The 16,019-nt window shown below is 39.6% G+C and overlaps 2 protein-coding genes across 2 annotated transcripts in view; one reads left to right on the top strand and one right to left on the bottom strand.

Annotated features, from left to right (window-relative positions):
• The window catches only part of LOC134223149 (gamma-aminobutyric acid type B receptor subunit 2), a 128,278-nt gene that overhangs the window by 70,402 nt on the left and 41,857 nt on the right, over positions 1–16,019 (bottom strand). The gene's annotated exons all lie outside the window — the stretch shown is intronic.
• Positions 5,212–10,550, top strand: LOC134208202 (E3 ubiquitin-protein ligase CCNB1IP1-like). Its single transcript, XM_062684258.1, has 3 exons — positions 5,212–5,254; positions 9,645–9,901; positions 9,984–10,550. Exons 2-3 carry the CDS (start codon positions 9,671–9,673, stop codon positions 10,305–10,307), a joined length of 555 nt encoding a protein of 184 aa, XP_062540242.1. The 5' UTR covers positions 5,212–5,254; positions 9,645–9,670; the 3' UTR covers positions 10,308–10,550.

Here is a 16,019-nt window from a genome sequence, read left to right as displayed (position 1 = left end):
ACTAACACGTGTTAATATCTACAACTTGAAGCAAGTGAAAAATATTACTATTCTAAATGATGTCTTTACTCATGTAATAGGAACTTTGTCATATTTGCATATGTAATAGGAACTTTGTCATATTTGCACATGAAGCAATAGTGTCTGGTACTCGGGGACACTGAGCCGTGAAAATTTTCACCAAAATTCATGATCAAAATACATCGTCCAAAAATGTGTTCAAATGTTCAAATATAGTTTGCATGTATCATCAATGATCATATTTTGTGTATACCATATATGAGTAAACAATATCCGGATGCTTAGATAGAGAGTTTTTCGTTAAATGGCTTATGTGTCCAGCACTGGGGGATCTTCCCCTAGAGACTGAACACTTAACATCTAGCATGAGATAAGGAACGGGACATTTACACAACACCCAATGGACCAGTGGAGAGTTGCACTTGCACTTATTATTGTTTAAGAACTTCGCCCAAAGCAAATCAACTATCTTTCCAATAAAAATAACCAATTGTAACTAGGAAAGTTTTCTCCTTTACCAGGGTGAGAATTGACCGCTCATTCCACAGCACTTGCGTCTAGACCATTGACTTCGCTATCCGCATGGCCACGAATCCCAGAACTTGATATTCTGTAACAGTTTTTTTTAAATATATTGTCGCGCTCTTCAAACCCTCAGCTCTTCGCGGTAATAACGCGCAAGCAAAGATTGCGCAGCAGCGTGCCCATGAGCTTTAACACAGCTTTTTTGTATACCTAGCATATGTACTAGGGTGGTTCGATTTTGCTCCACAGCGTTCATCTGATTCTTCATCTGAGTGTGCTCTAAAAATTTGAGCTCATTTGGATTAATACTGATTTAGCACAAGCAGTTTCAAGTTTGCAAGCAAATTAGTATGGGGAAATTTATTTTTTCATTATACTGTTAATGAAGCTTCCCCATTAAGCGCAGGCTAAAAGAAAACCTACATAGCTAAACGAAATACTCAAGAGCCTTCACTCAGCGAAAACCGCATCTTAATTTTTTTTTATTCCTTTATTTTTATTTGGTAGGCACTCTGTGTTACTTAACCGCTACTGTGCCGAGATCTACTGTGGTATTCTGCAGCCAGAATCCACACAGAATCTATTTTTTAGATTTTTCCATTATTCATTGTTGTTGTCGTTGCTGGTCCATCTCGTCTTGAGTCCATTGTGTTCGTTTTGTCCATGTCGTGTATCCAGTGATCGCTGCATTGTCCGGTTGCCATTTATCCGGGTAACGTTGGAGGAATGCCTCCGAGAAGAACAAGTTGTCAGTCGTCATCAGGCAGCCGTGACGATGAGGCGTGCACCCCAATACGCCACCGCATAGGCTGCGCATTCGGCGACTAACGAGGGTTTTGGTGGAGGGGCTGGGAATCGAACCCATGATCATTCGCTTGAAAGGCGAACGTGTAGCCAACTACGCTACGGGACCCCCCTGCATCTTAATTAATCGTTCTAATAATTAGTATTCGAATTTAATCTAAACCGTGGTTTTCTGGATCTAATTGCATAACTCCTCAACAGGCAACATTGCTGCTCGTGGCGCGAAAGATACCACACACACAAATCCAGGCTACTATGTTGCACTGCACATTTCAGTGATGCCCTCAAAGAAGCTTAACAATCATGACTAAAGATTCGCAACCTGTATAAAAATCGATTACTAATTATTGGAGTCATTAATCAACACGTGGTTTTCGTTGGGTGAAAACTGTTGAGTATTCCATTTACCTATGTAGGTTTTCTTTTAACTTGTGTTTAATGAGGATTTTTATATATATATCTTTATCAACGAGACTTGCAGCCCTGGGCTGGCTCATCTCGGTCATATAATATTCTGTTCTCCATCAGGAACATAGAATTTATCTTCTTCTATCTACAGGCCGGACTCGATTATCCGGAGTGTTGAAAAAAATGTCACTCACTGGTGTTGCTGAAAATTTTACTTTTGCTCAAATAATCTTTATTTTGGTAATATAATATCTTATAAAATATCCCGTTGGTTCGTTGATGGATTCTGACTACCGTTAGAGGTCAGTGCCGATCCGAAAATCGTTGGCGGAAACGTATGTCATAATTTTGGTCGGTGATGGCTCGGTGATTTTTTTTATTACGCTCGTAACGATAAGTTTTTTTTTTTCAGGATGTTTTAAGACATTAATTTCCTTTATAATCTTTCCAAGTTTTTCAAATTTTCGACAGGAATTGCTCTAAATTTTTCACAGGAATTTCTTTGAAATTTTCACGGGAAATTGTTAAGGAGTTTGCCTATGCCACCGGGCATGCATGCTTTTAATTTAACAGAATTTCCTTGTGAGTTTTTAAAAGTTTTACAAAAACTGTTTCCAACGGAATTTTAACTGGATTTTTTACGGAATTTATTTGGATTTCTACGTGAAATTCCTTATGTTGTCTATTAGTAATTCTTTGGAAATTCTACGAGAAAATTTTCAAAAGACGAAGGGTCGTTTGGTTGAAAGTCATTTGACCGAATACCACATGGCCGAATAATACGTTAAGCCGAAAGCTATCTAGCCGAATTCCATTTGTCCGATACGGTTATTATGTGGAAAATAGTTTGGCGGTACGACCAAACTAGTCATTTGGCGGAAAAAGCCATATGCCCTAACAGGTCGTTTGGTCGAATAGGCCTTGTCATCGAAAATTCCATTTGACCGAAACGGTAGTTTAGCAGGAAGGGGAATTTGGCCGAAAATTTCGGCTGATCGGATTATACGGCGAAAAACGTCAACCCGTTCAGCCAAACGCCATTTTTGAACAAATGAGCTGTCGCAGCAAACGTCTTTTTCAGTTATCGGCCGCATGATCTTCACCCGTACGTCGCACACCGTTTTTGACCTTATGTCATCTCGTCCAGCTAAGCAGCATTTTCGGTCAAACGATTTTTTTTTCGGCAGCTCGGACAAGCAACACCATATATTCATTTCGGCCAAATGGCCCTTTTTTACCAAACGACTATCTAGGCCTTTTTAACTCAATGACAAATTCGATTAGACGATTTTTCAGCCAAATGACCTGTTCGGCCGAACAACATTATCGGCCATATGTCTATTTCGGTCAAATGATTTTATGCCAGTCGAGTTTCGGATTAATGACATATTCGGTTAAACAAAAAATGGCCCTTCCCCGTCAAAACATTTGATTTCAACGTGAGTTTCTGTGGATTTCAACATCCTTGGAAATTTACGCAGGTAATTCTTCGAGATTCCCAAAGGAAATTCTTTTTACCCATGAAATTTCTGGAATTTGCATTGTTAGTGGCGTCAGTCGTCTAAGCGTATTTGCAAGCCATGGAGTGTGAGTTTGATTCCCGCCCTAGTAAGGAGAAAACATTTCGCGAGAAGTCCTCTGGATTTTCATCAAGATTGCCATAAACTGTCAGCGGCGACGGCGCACACCTCTAACCACCGTGTGGTGCTCCGGGGAATCTGGAGGATCCCAAAAAATGAAAACTTATAAATTTTATCGTTAAGCACCAAGATTTTTTTGATGAATTGAATTTTTTTGATGAATTTGCACTTAATGCTATGGCTTATACATGATGTGGCCTTCCGAAAATTCCGGAACATCCGTGAAATAAAATAAAAAATAATGAATTTTATTGCATAGCATCATTTGACATTCTAACAACGGAATTTATTTCATTTGATTTATTCAAACTAAGGCCTCTGCAGTAGATAACATTTGTCTACATTCAGCTCGGTCAGTATTTGCACGTCGCCAACTTTGTAGTCCACCTTGCTCTCTGCGCACCTCGCCTTCTTGTCCCCTGCGGATCTCTATCAGGAACTGTCCGAAATTCTGAGCATGACAATATGTATGGATCACCTTGGCGACCGAGTTATACTTTAGAAAATGAAAATATCATTTCATAATTAAGGGAAGATCCAATAACTACGTAACGCAAAAATTTGAATTTTCAATCCCCTCCCTCGTATGTCACACTTTTTGTATGAGGTATCTAAAAAAATGTATGGACTGTCACACTTCAGGGAACCACCGTTGGCGAAATAACCATTTTTTCATATAAATATTGAGTCTGTTCACAAATTACGAAAAGCTAAAAGGAGAGGCAGCCGGTCAGACCATGCGTTACGATTCATACAAACCAATTAAACCTTTCATACAAAAAGCGTTACGAGGGGTAGGATGGAGGTTCAAAATTGTCAAACTTAGCGTTACGTAATTTGTGAATGAACCCATTCCGGAGGACCATTTGGTAGCATGAGTCACAATGTCAATTCTGTACTCAGAATGTACATATGAATGCTTAAAAAAACAACGGTGCTTTGAATTGGAATTCATAAATTGGCCATTTTTATGAATGTGCTTGATTTCCGTTCCCTTAGGGTTCTTCCACAAAATTCTTAACGCTGAATTTGATAATTTTGATACCCCGCACTCTCCCTCTCGCAACCCTTTTTTTATGGAAGGTTTAATTTTTTTGTACGAACCGTAACGCTTGATCTGACTTCCTCCCTCCCCCTAAATCGTTACGTAATTTGTTAACAGTCCCTTAGGAAAGCGAGAAAGGCACTATCATTACTAGGTGACTTGCACATATTGGATACGTTACGGATACACACTGATAATACATACTTCTATTTTTGTAAGATGGGTAAAAATATTACTCCGGATAATCGAGCCATTTTCTCCGGATAATCGAGCCCCGGATAATCAAGCCTCCGGTTAATCGAACCTCCGGATCATCGAGTTCGCCCTGTATATAAAAATGAGCTTGCATTTCCTTTGAGGCAATATAACTCACGAACGCATGGACCGATTTGCAAAATTTTCTTACTAATCGATTCGTCTTGATGTTAGCTGTGTTTAAATATAGGTAGAGATAAAACATATCGCTGGGGAACTTGAACAAATTTATAAATACTACATTTTCATGAGTTCTGAAGAAAACCATTAAGTAAACTCGAACTGAAATCGATCTAGAGTGCGACGCTGCCATCAACTAAACGATTGACAGGTTGAAAAAATGAACCGGGCAAAATCGGGCAGGTTTGTCTAGTAACAAAATAATTGCAGATATTGGTATTTGTAACCAGAGCTGCGAGTCACCATCATCATAATCACAACATCTGTAGTGAGGAACCCCTGGATACATGAGCAAGAGTGAACAGGAGAGTGCGTGAAAGGAGAGAGAGAGTGCATCGTGTAGAAATGAAGAGATTGTGATGATCGGGAGATTAAGGTATTGATGGTAGTAAATAGAGTTCAGAAGTGTGCAAAAGATACAAAAAAAAAGATATATGTTAAACTGAAAAGCTGTGCGATAAATTATAAGTAATTGGAGCCTTTACAACATCTCTCATGATAACCGAAAACACATCGCTGTCTCACTGTGTTTTTTGACACGGCATCATGTCAAAGGCCTGCTGCAGAAAAAAAGTGCATAAAAAACTGTCATGACAATCGTCTACTAGGGTAAGTGTACCAGTTTTGGCCAATCCTGAAAAATGCATATCAGTTCGGTTTCAACAGTGAAGAGATATATTTCCTGTTAGTGCTAATAATACCCTCGAAAATTTATTTATTTTTGGAGTTATGCGAGAAACTGGCCAAATTAGGAACATGGCCAAAACTGGTATAGTTCACTGTTTATAGAGTAATCTGCACTCTGCATCTGTAGAACGTAATGTGCATGAATATTAACTAAACTACTCTTTGAGGTGAACTAGCCTTGGGCTAAAAACCTCATTAATAAAGATTATAATAATAATAACTAAGCCACGTATTTGTTTTACATCATTCCGGCAACGCACTAGTTTTAAGGAAAACAAAGAACGTCGTGTGGCAAAAGTGCTTTCGTTTTATCGGAAGCGTATCAACGTAGAGGCAGAGTGAATCTCTCAGTAAACCATAGCAGCCAGTGGTGGAATCCTCGCTTAACTTTTCAAAAGGACCTAAGTAACATTTTTTCATGATTTAATTGGAGTACTGCAATCAAAAGCTTTCAGTTTTTCTGTTGATTGTGCTATTCAAATTAATTCATGAAAAAATGTTACTTAGGTCCTTTTGAAAAGTTAAGCGAGAAATCTACGAGCCTCAAAACGAGAAATAGACAATGCGAAATACTCGCGAACATTTGTTTTGCCTTTTTATTGCCCACCCACGACTCGAAGATATACCAGGAAAACGAACCCCGGAAAATGTTCCTGAAGCTTCGTAAGTTATTCGGGCCAATTTGCAGAATAGTATAAAACACCATCAGAGCATGTTTCTCAGGTATGTTCGCGCAAGAACACACTTGTTTATTGTTATTATGTTCATTTAGAATTCTATTTATTTATTCTATTCGAAGAAACCACAAAAACTCGCGACCGTGATTTTTACTCGCGAGCAAAATACTGCCATACTTTGTGTCTTTGCTCTGCCCAAGCAAGCACTAGACAAATGCAGGCAGCAGGTTCGCGCGTATGCGGCGTTCTTGGTAGGTCAAATCACACTCGTTTCTTACTCGTGAAGCGAGTATTTCCACCACAGCAGCACCATTCAATAACGAACGACATTTCTCGCTTAACTTTTCAAAAGGTCCTAAGTAACATTTTTTTCATGAATTAATTTGAATAGCGCAATCAACAGACCAATATGAAAGCTTTTGATTGCACTACTCAAATTAATTCATGAAAAAAATGTTACTTAGGACCTTTTGAAAAGTTAAGCGAGATTTATTGAGGTATATTTGGCGACACCGAAAATGCAGCTAACTGTATAGCTTTGTGATACGCGCTCATGTCGTGTCACGAAGGCAAGCGACAATAAAGCTTTGCCCAGGTGACTGTCAGCTGGCATTCACTACATTTCACAGCACTGTTTGTAACACATATTGGTATAATTATGATATAACCTTGTTATGGCTAACTGGTCGGGGTTATAAGCATTTCTCTACGGAGTATGTACGACTTCCTGTTACGATGCGTCTCTGAATTTCTCTGCAGGTCTCGTTATCGGAGGTCATCACTGAGCCCAAATATACGAATTCTTCAACCACCTCGATTTCGTCACCACCGATACAAAATCGTGGTGGTTAGCTCACGTGGTCTTCTCTTGAGCCTCTTCATGTCATGTACAGTCGACTCTCTACATCTCGATGTTCTTTATCTCGATACCTCTCCTTATGTTGATGGTTACCTCAGTCTCTTCAATCTACATACATTTGGACTGTCTACATCTCGATAATCTCCCTATCTCGATGTGTTCTGATTATATTTTGTTCAGGATTCACTCTCCTTATGTCGATATGTTCAAATTTTTAGACTACAAGACCATCTTTGAACAATAACAAACACATCAACAACAGGAAACGACATTAATGTCGTTTCCTGTTGTTGTTGTTTTATTTTGTTGTCGTTTTGCATAGCAACGAGCTTTTTTGGATCTAGTACCTCGACTAGAAACTCGACTGAAACTAAAGCTGTTGAATTATGAAATCAACCAATTTTTATCTTCTAAATACCTTGGGGTCGTGTTTGATTCTAAATGTACCTGGAAACTCCATTCTGAATATTTGATAGAGAAATGCCGGAAAAGGATTCATTTTCTACGTTCTATCTCCGGAACATGGTGGGGTGCTCACCCGGAAGAACTCATCAAACTCTATAGAACGACTATTCTTTCTGTTTTAGAGTACGGCTCTTTCTGCTTCCTCTCAGCAGCTGATTGCCACCTGATCAAATTGGAACGAATTCAGTATCGTTGTTTGCGTATTGCCCTTGGCTGCATGCATTCAACGCATAACATGAGCCTGGAGGTGCTTGCCGGAGTCACTCCTTTTTTTGTATTGTCTCTATCTCTATGTTCCGTAGATCTCCGTTACTCAGGCCATCCGGAAGACGCTCCCAGGCGAACCAATCCTTGAGCACGACGACACGCCACATCGTCCCTTACGCCAAATGCCCGGATGTAGATATGCTTTACATTTTTTAAACATATTTGGCTTAGAATAGTGTATGAAATCAAGGAACTGACGTGTAGTACCATATTAACCATAAAAATAATGTTCGTTGGTCAGAGATGGCCCTTCGAAAAATAATTTGGTAAATCGTACATATCTTTTGATAAAAAAAAAACATACACCTGAGATTTTCGAACACAATGCACAATATAAGCAAAGCTTTCCATGTATGCTGAGACGAGACCTGCAAAGAGGAAAAAATGTAACTTCAGCTGCTGCCAGCCAACTGCTGTCACGAACTGTCAGGTGCAACCAGCAGCTTTTTGAGTGAAAGTATTGGTATCCCAAATAAAATATTCCACATCATTTTTGTTTTACCAAGACTTTTTTACTTTAACGAGTATTCCAAACCTTCCGTTTAGCTTGTTAATAATCAGTAATAAACCTGTGTTTTGTTCCCGGTATAAAAATCCTTATGAAAATGAATTAACTATTTCGTGAATTGGATACACTTTTATTGTGCTCAGAAGGGTCCACCTGGGGCTTAGGTGAAACAGTCAAGTAAACAGTTGAAACTAGATGGTCAACTGTGATGAAAAGAAGAACAAGTGTCAAAACAAGAGAAAAGAAGCAGTGTCTTTGCAGGTCTCGTCTCAGCATGTATGTATTAATATTCAAAATCGGTGGTTGCGAACCAGGCGGAAAAATAGTTTTCAACAAGAAATCCAAGATGGCGGCCAAATTCAATATGGCTTGCAAATTGAGGATACACTCTTCCTCTTTTCAACGATATGCTGATCTCTATGATCGGATGAGAAATGTTGGAGTTATGACAGTTTTGGTGAGTTAAGAATTGACAAAAATCGAGGGGTCCATTAAAATGATTTCGTGTATAACTAACGAGGGGTTCATCTTTCTGAATAATTAAACTCGGATCCTTAATATACTCACCGAAAGCTTTCGAAAGAATATAAATTAAGGCATTTTCAAGAACCTCGTGCAAATAGTGGCCCGGTTTCGGCGAGAATTACTCACATATTGTCTATCCGGAATAAAGTTAGAACGACTTTTATACCGAAGTTGTATTTTTCTCCAGATACAGGCAACTTTCCCAACTTCGGAAGTAGTGCGCTGGATTCACCTAAAGATGCGCTAAACAACGCATCAATTAGTTTGACAGATAAAACTTCGGAAGAAAGTTCGGTTCGGAAGTCCCGACTTCCGAATTCTAAGTTGGTGCTACGCCGATAATACTTTGTTATGTATTTCATGAATTTTGTTTGTGCCTCGCATTCGATTAAAATTTTAACAATAAATTAGGCCTGTTCCGAAACGAGATTATTGAGGTTTTCAAATTTCTTGTCGCTAGAAACGCTCCTGTCAGTGTTTTCTACAACATCGTCACCAATATAATTTCTATTAAAACTTTCTGCGTGTTCATCATTTTCAAAATCTATCTTCACTTTGAAAATCCTCAGATATGTTTTGATCATTGCTCGTACCACCTTGCTCTACTTGGGACTTGAAACCATCGAGTAAGGAAAAACGGGATTTAGATGTAAAACGGCTTCGGCACTCGCATACAGAAGCTATTCAGAATTCAATCAAAGCAGAATAAATAAACACTTAGACATTTCAATGTTTTGAATTGATTTGCGTTCTATTTGCATTGGCCTACTTACACTAGGAAACATTTGGCACTACTAATCCAAGATGTCAACCGAACGGGACCAACTGGTGTGCAACGCGCGCGATTGTTTCAAAAAGATTGAAGGCAGCGCGTGGATTACCAGCTGCTCGCACGTGTTCTGCGCTCAGCACGGCAAGGATGCCAAGCTACGGCAAACGGCAGCCGCACCCTGTTGCCCAGCCTGCGGTACCCGTTTCCGAGACGAGCTGTCCATAGTGGAGCGTAAGCTCAACAGTTCCCTACAGGCTCGGGCGGTAAGTATTTAAACCTAACCTCGTCTGTGAAGTCGAAGGCCATTATATTTTTCGTTCTTGATTTGCACCGGTGGACCCCCAGCTACTATTGTGTGGCTACAATCCGGAGGTGGTGATGGAGATTGCCAACAATGCCATCACGTTCTGGAATTTCCAGAAGCAGCAAGTTTGCGCCAATCTGGAGCGGAAGGTGGAATACTATCGGGAAATGGTTTGCACAATGAAACGCGACGGAGCTCAGCAGAAAACCGAAACGGAGGTGAAAATTCGTCGGCTGGAGCAACAATTGGATCAGGCTAAGGTTAAGCTCAGGGAATTGGACGATGAAAGACAGGCTTCGAAAAATCGTTTTGGGGAGCCGTCCAGATGCGTGAAAAAACGTAAGCCGGACGATTTCCTTCTGTGATCCGCACTTCGCACTTTCGTGCTGCCGTACCTCCAATGGAGTAATAAAAATATGCGATTCCCTTATTTTGCCTATCACGCAATCTTCGATTTATTGCATTCTCAATAAGGGGCGTTCTTTTAGATTCGATCCGCGCGTGGCAATATAAATTCACCAAGTTCCAAAGCAATAAACCATCCAACTAAGGGCTATGTGGTAGGGCACGTTTCTTGGCATTTTCATGTCACCGACGGAGGGAGCAACATAAGGATTCGATATCAACGTGCCTAGTAAAGGGGCATATAAATATTCATCGTTTTTGTTTAATTTTTATCACGAAATTCTTAAATTTTTCACCTTTGATTTTCTCATTGTTTTATTTACATTTTTTTCTCCTTTTACACCATTATGCGGTACTAAATACTTTTCCAAATGGCTTGCATTTATACCGCCCTTTAGACGCCGTTGTGATGTGAGAACACATATTCTGCATTGCACATACTCAGTTGCTGTTGACGCTACGTTATTGATAGAATGGCGCATACGATCCATTCCACGAGCAGACGTATTCCACATTTGTGGCCCCCGCCAGAGAAAACTCGTTGAAAACAAGTCGGACCGAAAAGCTCGCATATGTACTGTACGAGCACCGGAAACGGCAGTGGAAGTCATGGGAAAAAGAGCTTTATAAACTCGTGGTGTGTAAATCACCCCCAACCACACGCTTGCCTCCGACTCACACGCCAGAGCGGCCAGACCAGACGAAATGTGCACGAGTTCTCAAGGAGGAATTGGATTTCTATTTTCGTAAAGTGAGCTGATTCACGTGGTGGTTGGAAGCAGCAATGGTACACACTCAGCGAGCCACATAAATACCCACATAAGAATTCATACGAAATCACACAATATGGATGGAGCTTGCGGAGCGTTATATCATCGACAAATTATGCATCCCAAGTTGCGCTTCTATATGTTTGGTGGTGTTTATTTACCCACCGACGACGATGACGACTCTGAGTCGAGAAGGCGGTATTTTTTTCCATTTCCGCAGAAGTGAACGAGTATTGTTCGACAACAATTGCGGTTCATATGGCGTACAATGATAACTCTGTAATGGAATTTCTGAAAAACCTAAAATAATTTATCTAGCAGTTAGATTGTCCTTCTCGTTTATTTTAGGATCGAAGCGTATAAGAAATTAATATTACTGAATAAGAAAAACTCAGGTTACAAAAGAGTTAAAATTTGAAATTGAATTTTCCAGTGAATATTTAACAAAAAATTCCCATTAGCGTTGGAAGAGATTTCCAAAGTATTATGTATGATTTCCAGCCACGATGCATCTCCGAATTTCTCTGCTGGTATCGTTTTCGACAGTCAGCAGTTAACCCAAACAGACGAATTCTTCAACCAATTTCGTCACCTCTTTCGTCACTTCTGCGAGGAGAGGATCTAGGGGTGATTCTAACACTGCACTTAATTGCTCTTAAAATCTGCTTGCTTGCGACACGTTGTATTCGACAAAGAATTTTGCCCCATTGTTTCCCTTCGAGAATTGGCCAGATCGAACCCTGAGATCAAAAGTTATGGTCAAAATACTAATTTCAAAACCTGTATAGTAAAAATCGCCTTTTTGGCACTTATGATCATCCTATTTGCTTGGAAAAGTTGCGTTCGGTCCGTGATGAACAATGTTTTAATTTAAAAAATTACGTAAGTGAAGATTTAAAAAAAAGTTGCGTTCGGCAGAATATCTTCTTCTTATTGGCATTATATCCCCCTTTGGGAGAACCTCGCCTCGCACTTCCAAAGTTTCTAAGCCAAGTTACCAATTTCAGGGCTGTTAACAACATTCGCGGATTTCGCGATTTGCGCGAATGTGTCACGAGAGTGTTGTCGCGAAAACCGCGGATTTATATTTGTACTCTCTTGAAAATCGCCTTTTCATACGATTAGTTCGCAATTGAACGTGTTTCGTATCGGGCACGGATCCGGGTGTTTAGTTTTATTTTATGCAGTCGGGTGGTAAATAGTGCGCGTTTACTCGTGTTTTCTATCGGACGCTGAACGATCGCGCTATTATTGGTATGCTTGGTTCTGCTTCGACCTGATCAGTAAATTACTAGACATAACTTCGTACAAAATAATTATTCAGTGTAAACGACTGTAAACAAGGCGATTTCCTATAGATTAACCATCTAACCAACTATCCCTTTCCCGTGGCGCTCACAGAGATGCAGAGGATTCCTCGGTCTCTTGCCGAACTAATTTTCCTCTCCTAATCCTAAATTGACTGTAAGGACGTGGCTGTGTGGTAGTGAAACAGTACTTGCCGTTTACTACATAAATCATATATTCAATTGCTTTGAAACCATCGAAGTAGGCCTAATGTGAACCACAACTTAGAGTCACATCATCAGCAATCAAAGCAATCGGGGAATGTGTCGTCCGTCACATTCAGTGAACAAACAGTGCGATAAGACCAAGACGTTCCAAGTGGCTCCCGCTTGCCAACAGTCAGGATGAACTCCACATTTGGCGATCCTGCTGGATTTTCAGCATTAAAAAAAATGTAGTTATGAGCAAGCGGGAGCACCCATAAAGAAATTGAATTGGTTGTGCAAGTGGAAGTTTTGTCCTCGAATACTTGGACATTGGGTGAGTAAATTTTAGAAAATTTAAACTGGACCTGTTATTTTCAGCAGATTTGAACCACTAAAGAATCACGAGATTCAATTATTTTTCGATTGTTTTGGTGTATGAATGCGTCATTTTATGTACGGATCAATCCATTTTGCGTTGCGGCGCCATCCTTAGTAGCAGCATAGTAGTTTCATTTAATGGAAACAAGTTTCAAACATGAATAAAACCCTGCTGGAGAAGCCAGTGAGTTTGTTCTATTTTACCTCAGATTCAAACTAGAATGGAGTTCGAGGGTTTGTAACGAGACTGAATCACTACTGATTTCACTCTAAAAGTGATTCGAAATCGTTGGTCCTTTTGAGAGCCGTAAAAAAAATGTTAAAACGATGAAAGAATGAGATGTTAATTGTTTTTTCAGTTGTTAAACTTTTTTTCATAGGCGTGGGGTACATCTTTATTTTTGCATAGAAAACTATGAAATGTGAATTAAAAAAAAAAGATTAGTGTTTTTGTTACAGATGCTACAATTGTCCAATGCATGGACATTTTTCTTAGGTTGGTCCCCTATTTTGAAACCAACTTAAGCAAATAAATGGACGGAAATAATTCTTCGATCAAACCCACAAACTTGCACTTCCACAAAAAAAAGAAAGGGTAGGCCCAAGCACACGTATAGGGCTGTTCATGGCTACCAAACGAAACTTTTTCTGGTAGTGGTATAATTTTTGATACCAGTATTAATAAAATGTGTTTAGTACGACTTAGTATTATGCATATTTGAATAAGGTGAGGAAGTACGAGTTATTGTTATGATGCTTTGAATGAGCGCGAGTGGTGCTCGAATAAAGTGCTCAGTGCAACTTAGTGTTGCTAATCTTCGTAAAGAGCGCGAGTTGTGCTCGCATAAAGTGCTCAGTACGAGTTATTGTTGTGAATTTCTGAATGAGCGCGAGTGGTGCTCGCATGAAGTGCTCAGTGCGACTTAGTCTTGCTAATCTTCGTAAAGAGCGCGAGTTGTGCTCGTATAAAGTGCTCAGTACGAGTTATTGTTATGAGTTTCTGAATGAGCGCGAGTGGTGCTCGCATAAAGTGCTCAGTGCGACTTATGTCGAATTCGTTTTTAAAAAGTTCCAACCTAGGTTGGAACCAGTTCCAACCTAAGTGCTGTCAAAGTGTTTTTTTATTCGCTCAGGTTGGAACTAGGTTCGCACTAGTTCCAACCCCAAAGCTGTCGGGTTCGCACTGTGTTGTTTCACGGTTTCGCACCGGGTTCACCAATACAACTGTACTACAACTGTCAAAACCACGTGGGTGGGTGGGACTGGGCGGAATAAACAAGCAGAAGGGAGATATGTTTATTAAAATAAAATGCGCGTTGAAAATGTTTTTTCCGGGAATTTTGTGATATTTGTTATGGTAGTTTAAAATTAAATTAATCGGGTACTGTTGTCTAGATTCAGTTTTAAAAATATTGGTTAGGGAAGTTATGTATTCATAAGTTCATTCAGGTTTTCCTCACAGGTGGTGTCCTAAATTAGGTCGGTGGATGGAATTATGTAGTTTTGGAATTTCCCTTGAAACCCGTTCACAAAATCCGCTAAGAATTGTCAGAAAAATATATTTGAGGAATACCGAATAGAATTATATCTTATGCAGAATTTCTTTTGAAATTCTTCCAAAAACTCTTTCGTGCATTTCAGAATTTTCTTCAGGAATTCTGCCAGAAATTACTTCAGAAATTCTTTCAGTAATTCTTTCTTGATTTTTTGGTGATATCTTTCAGGCTTTCCTCCATATTTTTTCCAAGGGAACCTTTCGAGATGAATTCTTTTGAAAATTCTTCTAGGAATATCTTTGAATAATGTTTCAGGATTTTCTCTGGAAGTTGCTCAAGGAAATTCCTACAATATAATTCCTTCAGGAAATCCTTCTAGAATGCAGGAACTCACTCGAAGTATCCTTCAGGAATTGCTCCGCAAGTTTCGTAAATAAATTCCCCCGGAAGTATCTTGAGCAATTCCTCCGGGAGATTCTTGAAAATTGAAAATGCAAGGGGCCCAAAAACCGGCGGACAATTTTCCCGAGGTGTGAGGCTACCTGTATCAGGAGAAATTAGCGAATCCTGGAGAATTTTTATTATATGCTTCTGAGTGTTTTCCGAAAAAAAAAACTTCTGCAGAAATAGATGAATTTACGGAAATATGGAAAATACGGAATTCTTGGTATAAAAATGTGCACGGGATTATTGAATATAATTAAATATGGGAACTGTTGCGATCTCCACCTCACTGAACATATATTCATCTCAACGGGAAACAAAGAAATGCAGCACCAATTTCGTCGCCTCTTTTTGTCAACATGCGTGCTCATTACTGAAAAAAATCACAAAAATAATAAACAATCCAAATTCCTTTCCATTGCTTTGTTTTTGATGGGATGAATATCGGAGCCATGAGATGAATTCCAGGAGCAGTTTCCCTGTTTATATCCACCCAAAAGTAAATTCCACTATCCGCAAAAATCAGTTCACGCACTTAAACATATTTATTTATCATGATCTGATTAGCCAACGCCAACGCACTGCCAGTGCACTGAATGTCCTGGATCATATGTTTCGAATCAAAACAAACACGATGCTACGCACACCAACATATCCAATGACAGATGGAACTGAAAATGTTTTTTTATTCAGGGTTCGGGTTGGCACTGACCCAGGTTTAAAAACGAATTCGACATTAGTATTGCTAATATTCGTAAAGAGCGCGAGTGGTGCTCGCATGAAGTGCTCAGTACGAGTTATTTTTATGACTTTTTGAATGAACACGAATGGTGCTCGCATAAATTGGTAATATCATGGCAAGTACATACGGTAGGTGAGAATTTCATTGACTCTGTTGTGTTTAGTGACCGTAGCGATTATCTGAGAAGCAACCTGCAGGAAGGCGCAGTTTTCTATTTTATCTCGAGATGCATAATAGCTAATCTTCGTAAGGAGCGCGAGTGGTTCATATAATCACATTTAACAATGAGATACAGTCAGTTGCATTCTAATGAAATGCCATGAAATGTCACTTGACGCCCTTGCATAAC

The sequence above is a fragment of the Armigeres subalbatus genome, chromosome 1 (genome assembly GCF_024139115.2).
Source record: "Armigeres subalbatus isolate Guangzhou_Male chromosome 1, GZ_Asu_2, whole genome shotgun sequence".
NCBI lineage: Eukaryota > Metazoa > Arthropoda > Insecta > Diptera > Culicidae > Armigeres > Armigeres subalbatus.
Note: the sequence above shows the minus strand (reverse complement) of the source record. Positions and strands in the feature narration are given on the sequence as shown.